Below are 18,758 nucleotides of genomic sequence, written 5' to 3'. Positions count from 1 at the left end.
TTTTCCTGGTTACCTCCCGTAACTCCTCTCACCCTCCAACATCTTTCTTTTTTCTTTAGCTGGAGATAGTATTTAAGGTGGTGGCTTGGGCCATTTCTGGGAATTACTCAGTTTTTCTGGGTATTTCCCAAGTATATAGGGAGTGTACTTGTTGCTAACCTTCTGTTTTTCCTCTGTTAATCTGTCTTTCATTACAGAGGAAGTCTCGGCCAACAGCCTATAAGGGTAGAGGGAAAATTATTATCCTCCACTCTACTGGTATAGCCAGAGTATCTAGAAAAGTATCTGGCACAGACCCACTCAAGGTTAGAAACTCATAGCTAAAAGGGTAATGAGAGCCAAGTAGCAAATTGTGGAGAAATGGGCTGGAGATACAGATGAGCTGCCTGGAGATATCAAGGCTTTAATTATTTTTTCCTCAGGGTGAGGATGTGGCTTTGATGACACAAACAAGAACTAGTAGAGCCCAGTGTTGAAAACACCCCATTAAACAAAACCACATAGATGTAATGAGCACTCCGTGAATGGTGCTGTAAGCTCCACATTACAGCATCAGCAAGAAAACGAGCTTCTCAGATTCAACAACAGACAGCGTCATCATTAGAATCTCTGAGGACCATGGTCGAGTGAACTGAGATGTCCTGCATTTACTTTTACTTTACGTGACCATCTTTCGGCTAAAAGTTTCTGTATCCTTGGCTAAACAGACAACCACATCTAATCTTACAGTGGTCTGGACATGAGTGGTTTCTTCTTGCTAAGTTGTGATCCTCTTGAAAGGCTGTGGGGATATTTCATATCAGAGAACCTTAAGATACTCCTTCCTCCTCAAGCAACCCTTGTCTAAGCCAAATCAGTGTGTTGGAAAGAACAGTATTATCTTCTGTTTTTATTAGAAGATAAGTATAATAAGTAACTTCATTCATTTATCCATTCAACAGATTTTTACTGAGAACCAAAACTAGATGCTGGCAACCATTCTCTGTATCAAGGAGTGAACAAGATAAAGCCAATATGCTCGTGGAGCTTATATTCTAGTTGAGGCAGACAATAAAAAGTAAACCAGTATATTATTTATATATTTCTCTGTCTTTATGTACCACTATGATACATATACATATATTTATACACAGGCATAGATGCATACGTAGTTATAAATTAAATAAATGTCAGGTCCCAATAAGGACAAATGAAAAATAAAGCAGGGTAAAGGTTATAGGGATGCCAAGGTGGGAAGGGGGGTGCAGGGGAGGAGTCCAAAGTCACAAAGCTGATGTGTTATAGGGCCAGGATTGAAACACAGAGCATTCCAGTGCCAAATCTGTGGTCTTCACCACTAAGCTGAAGCTGTTAAATGGCTCTGCATATGCTAGGCTTCCAGGCTTTTAGAGTTGGCAATGCAGAGGGAGACAGTTGGACTGGCACAGAGACACATAAAAGGGAAAGCTGGGAATGAAAAAGGCTTCTTATTGTGTGTTTGTATTTTATTAAATAAAATTTTTTTTCCAAGATAATAATTGGGGAGTTCCCATCATAGCTCAGCAGAAATGAATCTGACTAGCATCCATGAGGACGCAGGTTCGATCCCTGGCCTCACTCAGTGGGTTAAGGATCTGGCATTGCCATGAGCTGTGGTATAGGTCACAGATGTGGCTCAGATCCTGCCTTGCTACTGCTGTAGTGAAGGCCAACAGCTATAGCTCCAATTCTATCCCTAGCCTGGGAACCTCCATATTCTGCAGATGCGGTCCTAAAAAGACAAAAAGAATAATAATTAGGGAAAAAAAAAAAAAACCCTGGTAATTCTCAAAATTAGTGAGGTGAGTCAATGCCCCACTAAAGGGTTCAGGCTCAAGGTTTCTAGTTTCATTTGTTGATTGCTCTGATCGTACCTTGGAGGCCAGAGAGTAGGAGGCAATTTGCAAGTGAGAAGGTTAAGCTTGTTTCCGTGTCATCTATGTTCTAATGGATGCCTCAGAGGCCAGAATTTCCATTTGACCAAAACTAATTAGGAAAAGCCGGCTACTCTAGCATAAATCATAAATCCAGTAATCAGGTTTTCAGTAATTATAAATTCAGTAAATCTGAATCCAACCAATGTTTATCCCACTCCCTGGGGTAATCATGAACCCACCTCCATGGTTCTGGGGCTGATCTCTTGCCTGTTGTGTGATGTGGTGTGAGCTAGGATTCAAGGAGACTGCAGGGCCACCTGAAGGAAAGAGTCAACTTGCCAGCCCTTCACCCTGGAACTGTGTGGGAATGAATTATCTCAGGAGTATATGGAGCTAAGACCTGTAAAGGATTCTCTTATCCCTCCAATGAGTTACTCTCTAAATCAGCATTTATTAAGTGGTTTCAGGATTTGTTTCATAAGGGAAATGTCCACATGGTTGATCATATTCACAAAAGGGAAAAAACTGGAAGGTACATCTAACAGAGTTTAAGAACTCTGCTTAGTTTCACAAGCTTGTCATTCACTTGATCTAGACTCAGATCTTCCTCTTACCAGCCATATGACACTGGACAAATTTACTTACTTTATGGCTTGATTTTTTTTCTACTGTAAAAATGGTTACAGAAATATGAGGACTAAATAAGATAATGAATGTACCTGCCAAAGAGGAAGCACTCAATGAATGTGTGATTGCCATCTGTTAGGGAGCCTGCTTCGTACATGTCCTGTCCTCTGAGAATTATCCCTTCACACAGAAATCGGCTCCTGTAAATCTATATAACAGTCATCCTGCCTACTCTGCCCTGTCTAGCCATGTTATTGATTATAACAGAGGTAGACACCTAATATATGCTGGGGCAATCAATTCTTTCTGCCCAGAATTTGAAATTAGACCTCAAAGACTAATTAATTTTCTGCAGATGTAGGGCCTGGAAGGTTAAGACTCAAATATCACTTGAGCGACCTCTGCAGAAGGGGCAGAGGAATGTAGTCTTTGCAGCAAGAGGGAAATGAAGCAGCAACATAGCAAGAAGAAATAATGAAAGACCAACGGAAAAGGTAAAGAATAGAACAGAGGAGTTCCCGTCGTGGCGCAGTGGTTAACGAATCTGACTAGGAACCATGAGGTTGAGGGTTCGATCCCTGGCCTTGCTCAGTGGGTTAACGATCCGGTGTTGCTGTGAGCTGTGGTGTAGGTCGCAGACACGGCTCGGATCCCGCGTTGCTGTGGCTCTGGCGTAGGCCGGAGGCTACAGCTCCGATTGGACCCCTAGCCTGGGAACCTCCATATGCCACAGGAGCAGCCCAAGAAATGGCAAAAAGTAAAAAAAAAAAAAAAAAAAATAGAACAGAAAGAGATTCTGCCTCGGTCCCTGACTGCTTCCCAGTTTCTAATCCAAAGACTCTCAAAGCTGGCTGAATTTCCTGTCTTTTGAATTCTGTGAGGTAACTCTATTTTCTTCTAATAAATTTCCTATTGGTTAAATTAGCTTAAGCAGTTTCTGCTCTTTGTAATCAAATAGGCCCTAAGAGAAAATGGTAACCTAACCATTTGTATTTGTTAATGTAATAGATCACTTCGGACATTCTGAACCAGAAATGTACTTAATGCAATTAAGTGAATATAAGTCAGAAATAATAAAGAATGAGGTTGGGCCAATTTTCCTCTATCATTTCTATGCAACAGAGGACAAGTCTATATTCCTAACTAAGCCATGAAACAGTGGATCACTACTCCTGTCTCCTTCTCTTCTCCCTCCTCTCACTCTCAGACTTTCATTCTATTTGAGGGACCAAGCTGAATTCCTGAACAGTATCCTATATGCACTGCATCTTTCCTACCAGTAACCATAAATCAAAATGTATCTGTTCTCTGACCCTTACCCCAAGCCCCTCATTTTTGTTTTCTAAGAAGGCAGCTAGATACTCTGGTACACCAACTCAAGCCAACATGTGAAATGAGGATAGTATAAGAGAAGGCTACCCTTTTCATTCCAGGAAACGTACATGTGACTTTATGAAAAAAAAAAAATTCTTTACTTAAAATGAAAGAAACTAATGATAGGAAATTCTGACACTGAATAAAGAAGTGGAATAAATAATTTTTAGAAACATGTTCTTGTAATATTTTTGTATGATAATCACAGTACATATACAAATACCAAACTGCACTAGAAAAAAACATTAAACTAGAGGAGGACCATATATTTTGGACACACTTAAAATTATTGAACTGTTCTTTTTCTACTGTAGCAAAGTTGGGTTTAGAATCTAAAAATAAAAGTACAGCTTAATATATTCAAAATTGTAACCAAATGTTAGTACAAGAAAATCAGTCATAAATGCTTAGTCAACTAACTGAGATTATCACTTTTCTATGCTAATCCTATGTTTTTAATTAACAGATAAAGCAGAAGGGGGTATCTAAACAACAGCATATAAAAACAGAAAAAATAAAATTTCAAGCTCTAATTAAATGGAGAAGCAGGAGTTCCCGTCGTGGCGCAGTGGTTAACGAATCCGACTAGGAACCATGAGGTTGCGGGTTCGGTCCCTGCCCTTGCTCAGTGGGTTAACGATCCGGCGTTGCCGTGAGCTGTGGTGTAGGTTGCAGACGCGGCTCGGATCCCGCATTGGTGTGGCTCTGGTGTAGGCCGGTGGCTACAGCTCCGATTCAACCCCTAGCCTGGGAACCTCCATATGCCGCGGGAGCGGCCCAAGAAATAGTAACAACAACAACAACAACAACAACAACAAAAAGACAAAAAGACAAAAAAAAATGGAGAAGCAATAACAAAATATTGCTGCATTTCAGCAACTGTTCATTAAAAAACAACAGAAAACACCTTGGTATGTCTTTCTAAAATTACATTTCAAGACTTCAGCATCCTCTTCTGTTTTTTCTCGTGGTCATAAAGAGTCCAGATGTTGATTATAAGTGGAACCATCATACCAAACACCATCTGGCCTTCTGCCCTGAATCTCCTAATTGGTCAGAAGATGTATTTCTTTTGGAAAGCAGCCTAGTCCAATGTAGTGATTCAGAGTTGGGGATCTCAAACCAGAACGATGGGGTCCACATTCTGGACCTGCTACTTCCTTTTGACCTGATCTTGGGCAAGGTACTTAACCTCCCTAGCCATAAGTCTTCTCATGTTACAGTGGGCCTAACAACAGTACCCACTATTGCTTTGAGGATTCATTCATTCACCTTTAAGTGCCAGGCACTGTTCTAGGCATTTGGACTCCAATAGTAAACAAACAGGTAAAAATCCTCTGGAAGCTTTCACTCTCATATATTGCATCTAAAACACTCAATTAGCATAATGCCTGGTACTTGGTCACTAATCAAAAAAGGTCAACTGTTAGCACTACTAATACTTGAATGAAGCAGAACAAAACACTGGAATGGGAATGTGTCAGAATGTAGTCAGCACATCTAAGACCTAACAGTGGCCTTGCCATTAATTCTCTGGGTGGGCTTCACTTAATCCTTCTGGGCCTCAATTACTTAATCTGTAAAGTGACCTTAAATATAAAATACATGGCAGATAATGAGACACAGAAAAGATGAAGGGTTCAAAAACATTAAAGAAAATATCAAGATGCATTAAGCACAATAATACTTTTTCAATACATTCAAAGCTTAGGAAGAACTCATGCTAGGTAATCATTTGCATTTAAAAAATAAAAACTCCCAAGAAAGGGAAAAATGTAATTGATCAATATTATACCAAATCTTTAGCTTCACAAAATGTGAAATCATGAAAAACAAAACTTAGATAGGAGCAGCATCTTACATTTATCTTTTAGAGAAAAGTAATGACATGTAGAAGGAGGTGCAACTCCTATTAAAGCAAGAAACTGAACAATCTAAATTAGATGAAACATATTAAGTGCATCAGGATGGGATTAAGATGGCAGAGTAGAAGGACAAGAGCTCACCTTCTCTCATAAAAGCAACACAGTTACAAATAGCTGCTGAACAACCTTCAACAAAATAGACTGCAAACTATCCAAAAAGATATTCTACTCCAGAAGACAAAGAGGAGGCCACATCAAGATGGTAGGAGGGGTGATTATGAGATATAAGCAACCCCATACCCACCAAGTGGGCGGCCCAGAGACAGGGGTAACTGTATCACAGAGGCTCACCCATGGGAGTAAGAGTTCTTAGCCCCATGTCAGATTCCCACACCTGGGGATCTGGCATTGGGATGAGGAGCCCCCAGAGCATTTGGCATTGAGGGCCAGTGGGGCTTGTGTGCAAGAGCTCCACAGGACTGGGGGAAATGGAGACCCCATTCTTGAAAGGTGCACACAGGCTTTCATGTGCATTCAGTCCCAGGGCAAAGGAGAGACTCCACAGGAATCTGGGTCAAACCTGCCTGCAGTTCCTGGAGGACCTCCTGGGTAAACAGGGAGTGACTGTGACTCATTGTGGGGGAAGGACATTGGAGGCCAAGGTCTCAGGAATAATCATCAGCATGTGTTCCTCTAGAGGTGGCCATTTTGGAAAAATATGTCCCCACCCATCAGTAAACAGGCTGCCTAAAGAACCCCCAGGCACACAGCCACCTCTAATTTCACCCAGAGACAAAGCCCCACTCACCAGTGGGATAAGAATCAAGTCCACCTACCAGTGGGCAGGCACCAGTTCCTCCTGTCAGGAAGCCTGGAGAAGCCCTGTACCAACTTCAGCCACAAGGAAGCAAGAGAGGTTATAAACCTATTGTCTGCAAAAAGGAGACCACATCAAAAATCTATACAAAATGGGAGTTCCCGTCGTGGCGCAGTGGTTAACGAATCCGACTAGGAACCATGAGGTGGCGGGTTCGGTCCCTGCCCTTGTTCAGTGGGTTAAGGATCTGGCGTTGCTGTGAGCTGTGGTGTAGGTTGCAGACGCGGCTTGGATCCCGCGTTGCTGTGGCTCTGGCGTAGGCCAGTGGCTACAGCTCCGATTAGACCCCTAGCCTGGGAACCTCCATATGCCACGGGAGCGGCCCAAAGAAATAGCAAAAAGACAAAAAGAACAAAAAAAAAAAAAAAACTATACAAAATGAAAAGCCAGAGAATTATGACTCAGACAAGGAAACAAGAAAAAAACTCCAGAAAAACAGCTAAGTGATTGGGAGATTACCAACCTCCATGAAAAAGACTTTAGACTAATGATAGTAAAGATGATTCAAGATCTTGGAAATAAACTGAAGGCAAAGATTGATAAATTATCTTTAAAAGTATACCTCCTAAACCTTAAAAATAAAGAATCACTGAATGAAATAATCTTCTGGAACATACTTAAGTGAAATGTAATATTGTTCCTTTCTGGGTGATCCTAGCCTTCCTAAATTAGTTTTTTGTTTTCAATGAAAAAAATAAGATTGGTCGCATACTGATACCTTTTCATAAGATTATACATTTTTCTCTTATCTTTTCCTCTTTTTTTCTTTCCTTTTTTTTTTTGCTTTTTAGGGCCGCACCTGTGGTATATGGAAGTTCCCAGGCTAGGGGGTGAATCAGAGCTACAGCTGCTGGCCTACGCCACAGCCACGGCCACGCGGGATCCCTGACCTACTGAGCAAGGCCAGGGATCGAACTCACATCCTCATGGATACTAGTTGGACTTGTTTCCACTGTGCCACAACCTGAACTCCACATTATACATTTTTCAAGGTTCTGCAAATTTTGTTCAAATTCCTTTTCTTTTCCAATGAAAAACCAATTGTAATTATCTTAAAATTATCTGAATGTATGAATAGATATTCTCAAAGTTTAGCCAAATTAAAAGGAATGCATGGTCCTTAGTAAGAAAGACCTTGTTTATGTGGCTCAGCCCAATGTCCCTTGAACTTCCCATTTTCATAATATTGAACTCCTTATAGTTCCATGATTAAGTGCTTTCTCATGAAAAACATTTTAACTTTGTTTTCAACTTTCTTTAACCTAGAATATTCTTTCCTCTTCTATTCAATGATAGACCCATCCATCAAGACTTACTCAGACAGCATCCTCTGTAAAACTTTCCCTGACATTCCCCATTATAGCTCTCAAACTGACAGGTCATATTAGAACCTCCTGATATTATTCCCAGGGTATTTTGCACACATTATCACCAGGGTATTTTGCACACATTATCACCAAATTGATCATCTCTTTGCATTATTATTATTTTCTGTTACATCCATCGAAGGCAGGGACCATGATTTTCTGTTGCTATCACTGTGTCACAGAAAAGGCTATTGTTCTTGTTTGTGAAATACCAGAAATATCATTGTTCTCAGTGGATAAGTAAAAAGCTAACTAAACAATAAAAGTATTTGTGGTCTTATATATTTTAATCTGTAGAGTCACTGATTTTACTTCACAACAAAGAAACAGCAGTGAGGTAAAGAACCAAAAATGAAGGGGAAGCAGCACAAGGCTTAAAATAAAGAAATCATATTCTACAGCACTTCTCCAAAAACACCTTTTCTGATATTGACAATGACATAAAATATTATGAAATTTAGCAATGTCTCTAAAACTCCCCATAGATTATGGTCTTTAACTCAAATACATGGCAATCAAGAGCTTATCCTCCCTTTACTCTCCATGGATAAAGACCGTGGCACAAAATCAACTTTTAAAAATAACCCCCCAATAAGTGACTAGACATAGTTCCCAGTGCTACACAGCAGGATCTCAATGCTAATCCATTCCAAAGGCAACAGTCTGCATCTATTAACCCCAAGCTCCCAACCCATCCCACTCAATTATGATAGAACATGATAATGTGAGAAAAAAGAATGTATACATGTATGTATAACTGGGTCACCATGCTGTACAGTAGAAGAAAAAATAATGTATTGGGGAAATAAAATAATAAAAAAATACATACAAAAGTAAATAAAAATAAAAATAACCCCCTAAATAAATAAATATAAACATGAATCTTGGCGTAGAACCCAATAGCAATAAAACCATGAATGCTATTGCCATTTAAACCTAGTATAATGTCAACCCTCAATCCACTTAACATCAAAAAGGATCAGGTTTAATACTTTTTCTAGAATGACATCTAACAATCTAATAACACACCATTGTAAGAAATAACCCCCCTCCAAAGTTTATCAGTGTACTTCATATATTCATATAAAATAAAAGTAGGAAATAAAACTTCACTTTGGCTTATATTATAATTATAAAGAAAATGGAGTTGATTACAACTACACTGAAACACAAAATAACCAGCATTCTCAAAGTATAAGCAGAAATAGTTTCAATTAGAAACTTAGTGTATCAAGAAAACACTCCTGGAAGTAAAGTGGAAATTACAAGAACATTTTCCAAAAGCAGCCCCTTTCTTTATACAATTACTTGTTTCCATTTTATAGCTGTCATACTTGTTTATCTGTAATGAAACATGGCTCTGCTCTTCTCATAATAATCAAAACAGTAAAACAAAGCACAACAAAGAGAATGCCTCCCCCCTCCAAAGTGAAGATACTATTTGGTGAGATACCATTAGGAATGTTTTCAAGTACCGAATTCCAGTGACATCTAACCAGTGAAGAGGATAAAATTTGTAAGTTCATAAAAATTTTAAAACATAATTAAATTTTTTGCTTTGATTCATAGGACAAAGACTTTAAAATTCATAGACGTATGTATTTTGGGATGTCAAGAATGGGGCTTGGTGCCTTTTTGCATTATTTGAAACATGAAAGGAAAGTTTCAATCATGTTTTAGATACTTTATTAATTTTGAAATACCTCATTAGCAATTTTTCAAATGAGGAACAACACTTTTCACTGCAGTGTATACTATTCCTATCTACCTACCTACCTACCTATCTACCTCTCCACTTATCTACCTATATATCTAGGTATAGATATAGAGTATTTACATATTTATATTTATACTACATAAAATATATTTGATATTTCTTAGGGGAAAAAACACACAGTATGTCTTGAGTATATATTTTAAACGCAAATCAATTAAAATGCCATTGTAATTGCTACTGCTACCACAGAAATAGTTCCATAGGATGACACATAGGGACAGGGTCACTTTCATTAAAATTTCATAAAAATTCAACACAAAGAGTGATTTACTTCCTCAATATAGAGTCCTATACTGGTGCGGTACTATAGCGAAAAGAAAAAAGAACCTGAATTCATCCTAAAGAGCATTTACATAAATTTGAAAAGAAACAAAAGACCACTGGCTAGAGATACCATAAAATTCATCCAGTAATCATGATTAACAGGGAAATAAGAATAGCAGATAGTTTAGAAGATGCCAATGGAGGTGATTATGGAAAATATTATATTGTTGTTATAATATAGCTAGTAAGGAAAGTCGAATCAAAAACGTATTTATGAAAAGACAAAAAGAAAACAGTTTATGTGACAGGTGACAAATTTGGGGTTTTGTGTTAACACTTGTCAGCACCCTGACAGATGTGACTAATCGATCACTGGACTCTGTCACTGATCCTGGACTCCTTCTCAATGCACAACAGAGACAGCCACTACCAATCACTGAAAGCTGGCATGGAATCCTATTTGTCAAGCCTGTGTTCAAAGACACTGTTCAAAATGTTCAGTCAGGTACCTTCCCCTCAGGCAAATAATACAGGACTATGTATAGCCTTCTACAACATGTGGTCAAGTATGGGTTGACTTTCAAAAATTTTTAAGTGCATGAAAATTCTTAAAAAGCAAAATGAGAACATAACTTTACAGCAGATAATATTACAACTGTAAGTGGGATAAATTTTTGAAAACCAACTGCCATCTACAATTTAGAATGGTTTCAATTCTGATGACAGTCATTTAAAAAAACAGTGTCATCCATTTGCAAGAAAAACAAACACTAAAGAGCAGCAAGAAATTGAAACAACAGTTCTCTCAACCACAACACACCAAAAAATAAAGACTGTTACTGGTAACTGACAACAAAACAGCTTCAATAACGTATATTTACTATGATTTAAAGCCACAGATAGTCTAATGGTTTAAAAAAAAATCTGTGACAATGAAAAACTTAAGTAGAGAATTTGATACCCAAAGTAGCATTAACACCTGAGCAATAAAATTGTAGATTTTCTCTAAATAAAGGGCAAAATCCTTTATTATTACTTTTAACAAAAAAATAATGAAATTAGTGATTATGCAATTCTCTGAAATTAAGTCTTCACAAATATCTATTACAGTATGATTGATCTACATTCATCAAAAGTAAATATAGTTTATTTTCATAGAAAATAAAATAGGACTACAATAGTTATTTAGTTTTGGTTGTCTTAATTTCCAGAAAATAGTATCCCTATTGAAATGTATTTTAAAATACATGCAACTGCTGAACCACAGTTAAAATATAAGCCATAATTTTAGTTTCAGGAGAAAATTGAATACTAAGCTAAATTTTTGTGGGGAAATTAAGAAAAAATATTCATTGATGTCAAATAAATATATATTTTCAGAAATATTAAGTCAAAGGCTGCATAGTGAAACACATGAGAGAAAAATATACCTCAGTAACCAACCCGCTCAAAGTCCACAATTGTTCAATGTGACAAAGAACCTTCTCCAAGCTAAACGGTACCATGCACTGTGTCCAGAAAATAAAAAAATGCATCAAATCTGCCACTTTATTTTGCTTATATACACTTAGCCATATTTAGAATCTGACATAAATTCCACAAGCAGTCTTAATTTGTATTCGTATTTAACAAAAAAGAATACTTTCAGCTACAAGCAACTAACACCACAATCTACAGAGCATTAAGGCCAAGTTGCTGGTCTTAATATAATTAGAGAAAGTTTTCTAAAATCTCCTTCGAAATAACTAATGAGCTAAAATCCTTTAACCTTGGCAAAATTCACTGCCATGAAGTGCTGTTTTACTAGTAGGCTCTTCTATGACATTATAAGTACTTTCTTTGAAAAATGAAAATAGGTAACACATGAAGAATTTTATTTGGCTCTAAGAGTGTAGGTGCTTATATAACTAACTTGTAGTACATCGTATCACTATGCTACTCATGATTATAATAAAACAAATTTTAATTAGTAAGTTATCGTCTGATGAGGTGTACTTACCTCAAGTAATATAGAAAACAACTGTTTCTGTAAACTATGTAAACAACAATCAAAGAATGCCTTTGCACAAAATGTGAAAACCAACAATAAAGCACATGTTTTTTGAAAGAAATTCATTGCTCTATTATAGCAAATGTACCATTTTCCCACTATTCTATAAATACAACTGGAAAGTGCTTAAAAAATATTTTCCTTACCTGTGTATACAGTTTTTACTCTCGAGATATGACATACCAGAAGCAGCATCTAATGAAAATTTCACTAACTGTTTGAGTTTTATTTCATCCTTCTTCTTTCTCAGAAAGGAGAGGAAATCACCTCCTAGAAGAATTGACAGATGGCCAATGAGAAAAGATAATGATGCAAGTCATATTTATCACCTATTAGTGACATGCGACAGAGCCAAAAGCATTACTCATTTAACCATGCTTTTTGCCCATTGCATTTAAGTGAGGAAAAAACAAAATATGAAAAAAACACATTTTACTAGAAAGCAGACACCATACATTTTCCTAGATGTAGTTTAGTACTTTAAGTGCTTCACACTGTATATTATCTGACATACAATAAAATTCAAAGTCATACTTTTTCCTCTGTCACAATTTTTCACTATACTTGTTGGATAAAATTTTTTCAGAAACCTGAGATTATTAACTATACCATCACTGATAGCAGAAAAAAAGAGGCAATGATTTTGATAAGATTTAGTTTTTGAGCTAGGGTACATTTTTGTGCATCAAATGGATTCCAGTGATGTCTTAGAAAAATTCCTTGGAACTAGTATGGTCCAAAAGAAATATAATGCAAGACACAGAGTAATCTTAAATATATGGGTATCCAAAATTTAAAAAGTAACAAAAGCAAAAAGGTGAAAGTGATTACAATAATGTTTTCTCATTAGCCCAATATATATAAAATATTACTGTATCAACATGTATCATTACAAAATTATGGAAGAGGTATATTACATTTTATCATCCTAAGCCTTTAAAATATGATGTGTATTCTACATTTATGGGACATCTTATGGGACATCTCAATTTAGATGCAAATTTCCATCTAAAATAATATTTGATCCATATTTAGATTCATGCACTTAAGTTGTTCCAAACATGCTTAGACTTTTCTAATAACTGAATCATATATCAATTTTTAAATTTAAATCAATTAAAATGAAATGAAGTTTCAAATTCAGTTTTTGGAAGCACTAGCCCCATTTCTTTTTCTTTCTTTTTTTTTTTTTTTTGGTCTTTTTGCCTTTTTCTAGGGCTGCTTCCCATGGCATATGGAGGTTCCCAGGCTGGGGTCTATTCAGAGCTGTAGCTGCCAGCCTATGCCAGAGCCACAGCAACGTGGGATCCGAGCCGCGTCTGCAACCTACACCACAGCTCACGGCAACGCTGGATCGTTAACCCACTGAGCAAGGGCAGGGATCGAACCCTCAACCTCATGGTTCCTAGTTGGATTTGTTAACCACTGCGCCACAACGGGAACTCCAACTAGCCCCATTTCAAAAGCTCAGGTGCTCAGAAGCCACACATGGCCAGTAATGACCATATTAAATATGGCAGCCTTCAACCATGCATTCATTAACAATGTGGCATGAAAGGCTATCGCTCGATTCCTTTTCCTGGTTAGTGCATAGCATAATGCATTACACTATTAAACAAAACAAAGCTAAGTTAAACTGTACTAGAATGAATAGTCTCTAAAAACAGCCATCCCTACTTTTCCTTTCTATTAGGCCCCCAAATATTAAGCCAGAATTTTGCAAGGGGGATTAGCATTTTAATTGTCATCTCCTGGCCTTTTTGATCCTCTTCACCATGGATCTAGGCCTCCTTAAATACAACAAATCTAGAGCTGAAGATTTAATGGCTTTTTCTTTAAGGAGAGTACCTAGAAAATGAACATGTGCCTAACCCTCCTAGAATATTCTCTTTTTCTAGTCTCTTCTATTTACAAATCAAGTATGACACAAATTTCGGTGGACTATTCAAAAAAATCTGTTAAGTTATATGCTTTAAAAATAATCATAATGGTGTCAGATAATTTATTTTTTTTTGCTCTTTTAAAGGGAATATCAAATGTATTACTAAGAAGATTATCAGAATAGCTTCTATCAAGCTTGACTTAATTTTATGAGAAAAAAAAACAAATGTAAATGTAACAGTAAACAATAAAATTAACCATTAATTTTTCAACTTATAATAGGTACCAAAAATGTCTATTAAAATGAACTTGAAATCAATACTCAGTTCAAGTTATTCCTTGGACCAATATTCATACATATTAATTATTTTGTTAAATATATGTTGGCTTATTTTAGAAAAAGTGTACCCTTCTGGCCTTGAAACCACATAGCATTTTGTTTAAGGTATGGAATAACTTTCAAATGAAAAATGTCTTTTTTTTTTGGAATTTGATTTAAAGCAGCATATGACATAGCCCCAGTGTTATGGAATCCTAGTATTATTAATTTTCAAAATTGGCTCATATTCAGCATTTTTCCTTCTGCCTCCTGCTCTTTTTTCTTTCTTTTTTTTTTAAATGGCTGCACCCACTGCACATGGAAGTTCCCAGGTCAGGGACTGAATCCACGCTGCAGCTGCAACCTTCTCTGATGTAACACTGGATCCTCTAACCCACTGTGTGGGGCTGGGGATCAAACCTGCACCTCTGTAGTGACCCAAGCCACTGCAGATGGATTCTTAACCCACTGTGCCACAGCGGGTACGCCTACCTCCTGTTGTTTCTAAGTTTAGTGTTTCATATAATCCTCCTTGTACCCCCAGTCCTTGCCTCTGGGAAGAGAATTGTGCCTCTGTTGTTCAGTATGCTAATTTCAGCGACCACTGATATCTAGCATGTAATAATAGCTCAATAAACATTTCTTCAATAAATGAGTAAGCAACATTACATATTCCTTCTTTTTGCAGTTTATAAGCTACTCATGAAGACAAACTACTCTTAAAATTTTTTTATTCATTTTAAATGTCTTCCTTAGCCCCTCACCAATGGTTAGAACTATCTTTTCAAGTACTTGTTAAATGTTAAAATAATATTTAGAAAAGGATGACATTACATTTCTTATCAGTGGCACCTGAAGGATGCCATAATATTCTTTACATCCCCCAATAGTAAAACTTAAGTGTGTTTAAGACTCTGTGCTCATGTTGATAGATGCTTTTGTAACGCTACTGCTTTACAAACTGCATCGTTTAAAAAAATTATTTGCAAAGAAGCAATCCTTGGTAGGTAAGCCTGTAAACCAACATAGGCATACTATATTACTAAACAAAGAAAAGACAAAACTTAAATAGCATTAAAAATTGGCTGAAAAGTGATGCCAAGCCAATTAAGGTATAGTACTAGGAAGGCAGAGTTAGATACAGCTTCTTCCAAATACTGTGACAAAGCCAAAGATACAGACGGGGGTATCTGGTTCTCTTTTAGTTAATCCAACCATATTTCTGCTTAAGAGAAATTTCTTGCTTAAAATCATTAAATTATTAAAGTAAATTTTACTTCCAATTTATAGTTACTCAAGCCACAAACACAGTGATCTTAAGGAGCAAAACTGTACCGTTCCATAGCCCTAGTCAGCTTCCTGTAGAACACTCTAAAGAAGCAAGGCCCCTTTATATATAAAAATTAAATCATTAGGATTCAGTAATAATTATTCAGCCTAAGCCTTGGGTGAGTGCAAGCACTAAGGAGGCTGAAGCAAGAAGTAAACTCTCCAATGGACAGATTATGGGACTAAAGCTAGGATACCAAGAAAATAATTCAGACTGGGCCAGAAACATTCCCTTAGGCACTGCGCTTGATTATTACCATTTAGTGAAGAACTGGAAACTGACATCAGATGATACGCTATTTAGTATTCACTGGGAAGGTACCATAGATGACAGCACCTATTCCTGTGAACTCATTCTTCTGTCATTTTCATTAAGTGCCAAATTAAGGAACATCTCTCAGAATGTGTGTTATACACAACAATCATACATGCAGCACATACATGTTTTTATATGTACGTGTATACATGTTTGTATGTGTATGTGTACGTGTACATGTATATGCATATAGCCTAGAATATTCCACCTGACCAGTAAGGATTTTGGTGTTCAAAAATGGGTAAAACAACATAATAACTTCCTTCTTGTAACGGTCGTAACAGGGCTCGTTTCTGTATGGGTATACTGCACATTAAACCAGACAGGATGAATTATTTTCCAGAATTCTTTACCAGTGATTAATTTCTAAGACAATTTTTAGCATATTTTTATAGCCAACTTTTGATCTACTAACAAGATAGCATGACGTTGTGAAAAAAGCATGGGCACTGAAGTCACACTGACCTAGGTTTGATTAGCTATGACCTTGTTTAATCTCTCTAAACTTCTTTAACACTGAAGGAGTAATTCCATGGATTTTTTTTCTTTTTTTTTGCTTTTATGATTTTTATTTTTTGCATTATTGTTGATTTACAATGTAAAATGATATATATATTTTCCTTTTTCTCATATTAGCCTCCATCAAGCTCCATCACAAATGACTATGTATAGTTCCCTGTTGGATCTCATTGCTTATCCATTCCAAATCCAATAGTTTGCTTCTATTAACCCCATATTCCCACTCCATCCCACTCCCCTCCCCTTCCCCTTGGCAACCACAAGTCTGTTCTCCAAGTCCGTGGGTTTCTTTTTCTGTGGAAAGATCCATTTGTGCCATATATTAGATTTCAGATATAAGTGATATCGAGATGGTTTTAAAGATTAAAATGTATCTAAAGCATTAAGCACATGCCTAGCCTAGCACATAGTACACACAATAAATACTACTGCAACATTATTTTTGTTGTTGAAGTTATTTTGCATATAAAATGAGGAAGAATTATAGCAGGGACTAGTTGCTAGTCACAAAGCGTCAATTTTCCCTGATTCATCTCAATTTCTTTTAGGAGTCTGCCCTTCTCCTATTTTGGAAAGTATTAACCTCACCTCAACAATAAAGGTGGTCCTAGATTTGGTTAACACAATCAATGAATTTCACCTCCAAGTGATAGGCCACTGAGCTAAAAGAAGATACTTTAAAGGGTGAAAGAAGCTTTAAAAAAGAAAGGAAAAGAAAAGAAAAGAAAAAAGAAAAAGAAAGAAAGAGAGAAGTGCCAGGAAAGAAGCATTCTCTGCAAGTGGAAGTGTGCAGGACAGTATGTAGTATCACAAAGACTGGCAGCCTTGGGACGAAGCTATAACCACAGAAAGCAGAAAAAGTGAACGAATTAATAATTTTTGGTGACATGTTTGAGCCACTGGATCAAACACTGTCTGAAGACCGACTTCCCTATAAATTTTTCAATTAAGTGAAAAAAAAATCTATCTTCCATACTAGCAACTCAAAAATTCCTTATGGCTAAAACCATTCCTCAAGGCTACAACCACCAGATTTTGAGAATTAAAAAAGATTTTATATATATACACACACATACATATGTATTGATGTCTGGAAGAAGTAGGAAATAATGAATGGAAGTGCTTTACTTTTTTTTTTTTTTTTGGTCTGTTTGTTTTTTAGGACAGTACCTGTGGCATATGGAAGTTCCCAGGCTAGGGGTCAAATCAGAGCTAGATCCGAGCTGCGTCTGTGACCTACATCAAAGCTCATGGCAAGCCGGATCCTTAACCCACTGAGCGAGGCCAGGGATAGAACCTGCACCCTCATTGACATACTAGTCGGGTTCTTAATCTGCTGAGCCACAACAGGAACTCATTTTTATTTTTTGACAGCGCCCTAAGTTCTTAGGCTAGGGATTGAACCCAGAACACAGCAGCAACCAAAGCCACAAGAGTAACAATGCTGGATCCTTAACTGCTAGGCTACCAGAGAACTCCAAAAGTGCTTTATTTTGTTTGCAGCCAACTTTCTGTAAGAGGATAAAAGATTTTCATTCTCAACAGCTCTTTCTTAAATATTTCTTACTCTGGAGTTCCCGCTGTGGCTCAGTGGGTTATGACATAGTGTCCGGGAGGATGTGGGTTCGATCTCTAGTCTCACTGCAACTTGTGGTGTAGGTTGCAGATGCAGCTCGACTCCCAGCATTGCTGTGGCTGTGGTGTAGGCTGGAAGCTGCAGCTCTGAGTCGACCCCTAGTCCAGGAACTTACATATGCCACAGATGTGACCATAAAAAGAAAAAAACATCATCAGAGATTTCTTAACTCCATGCTGTGAAAATCTGATCCTACCTGTTCTTTCAGTATTAATAGGACTCTGAGGAATTGATCATATAAAACAAACTCAGAGACATTATTAGGTAAACAAGAATACTAACTTAACAATTTGTCATCAGAGAAAAGGGATCATCAGGGCCATACCACTAATGACTTCTTGTCATTGAATCATGTAGAGATCTTAATTTATTTTCAAACAACTTCAAAGGTTATTAAATTAAGAGATACCAGTCCCTAGTGATATATAAAATGTATAATTAATTATCCTTGTTTTTGAGGATATCAATTTGTCTCTGAGAAGTTTGGTGTATGTTCACTTAATACATTTAAAATAGGATCATAATCAAAACAACTATTAAATGATAGAGAGCTGTTATGGGGCTCCATTTATGTCACTGTCCAGGGTTCTTATTTAAAAAAATAAACTTTTGGTCTTTTCTCTCTTTAATGAGAGTTTTGTCTGTCATCCAGCCCATCAAAG

The 18,758-nt window shown here is 37.0% G+C and overlaps 1 protein-coding gene across 3 annotated transcripts in view; it reads right to left on the bottom strand.

The window, feature by feature from the left end:
* FER (FER tyrosine kinase) overlaps positions 1-18,758 on the bottom strand; it is a 432,134-nt gene that overhangs the window by 91,977 nt on the left and 321,399 nt on the right. For all 3 annotated transcript variants that reach the window (XM_047778393.1, XM_047778394.1, XM_047778395.1), the window contains one exon: positions 12,243-12,366. In XM_047778393.1, coding sequence (XP_047634349.1) covers positions 12,243-12,366 — 124 coding nt within the window. The remainder of the gene's footprint in view (positions 1-12,242; positions 12,367-18,758) is intronic.

This window comes from Phacochoerus africanus, chromosome 4 (assembly GCF_016906955.1).
Source record: "Phacochoerus africanus isolate WHEZ1 chromosome 4, ROS_Pafr_v1, whole genome shotgun sequence".
Taxonomy (NCBI): Eukaryota; Metazoa; Chordata; class Mammalia; order Artiodactyla; family Suidae; genus Phacochoerus; species Phacochoerus africanus.
The sequence above is the reverse complement of the archived record's forward strand: the minus strand, read 5'-3'. Positions and strand labels throughout refer to the sequence as shown.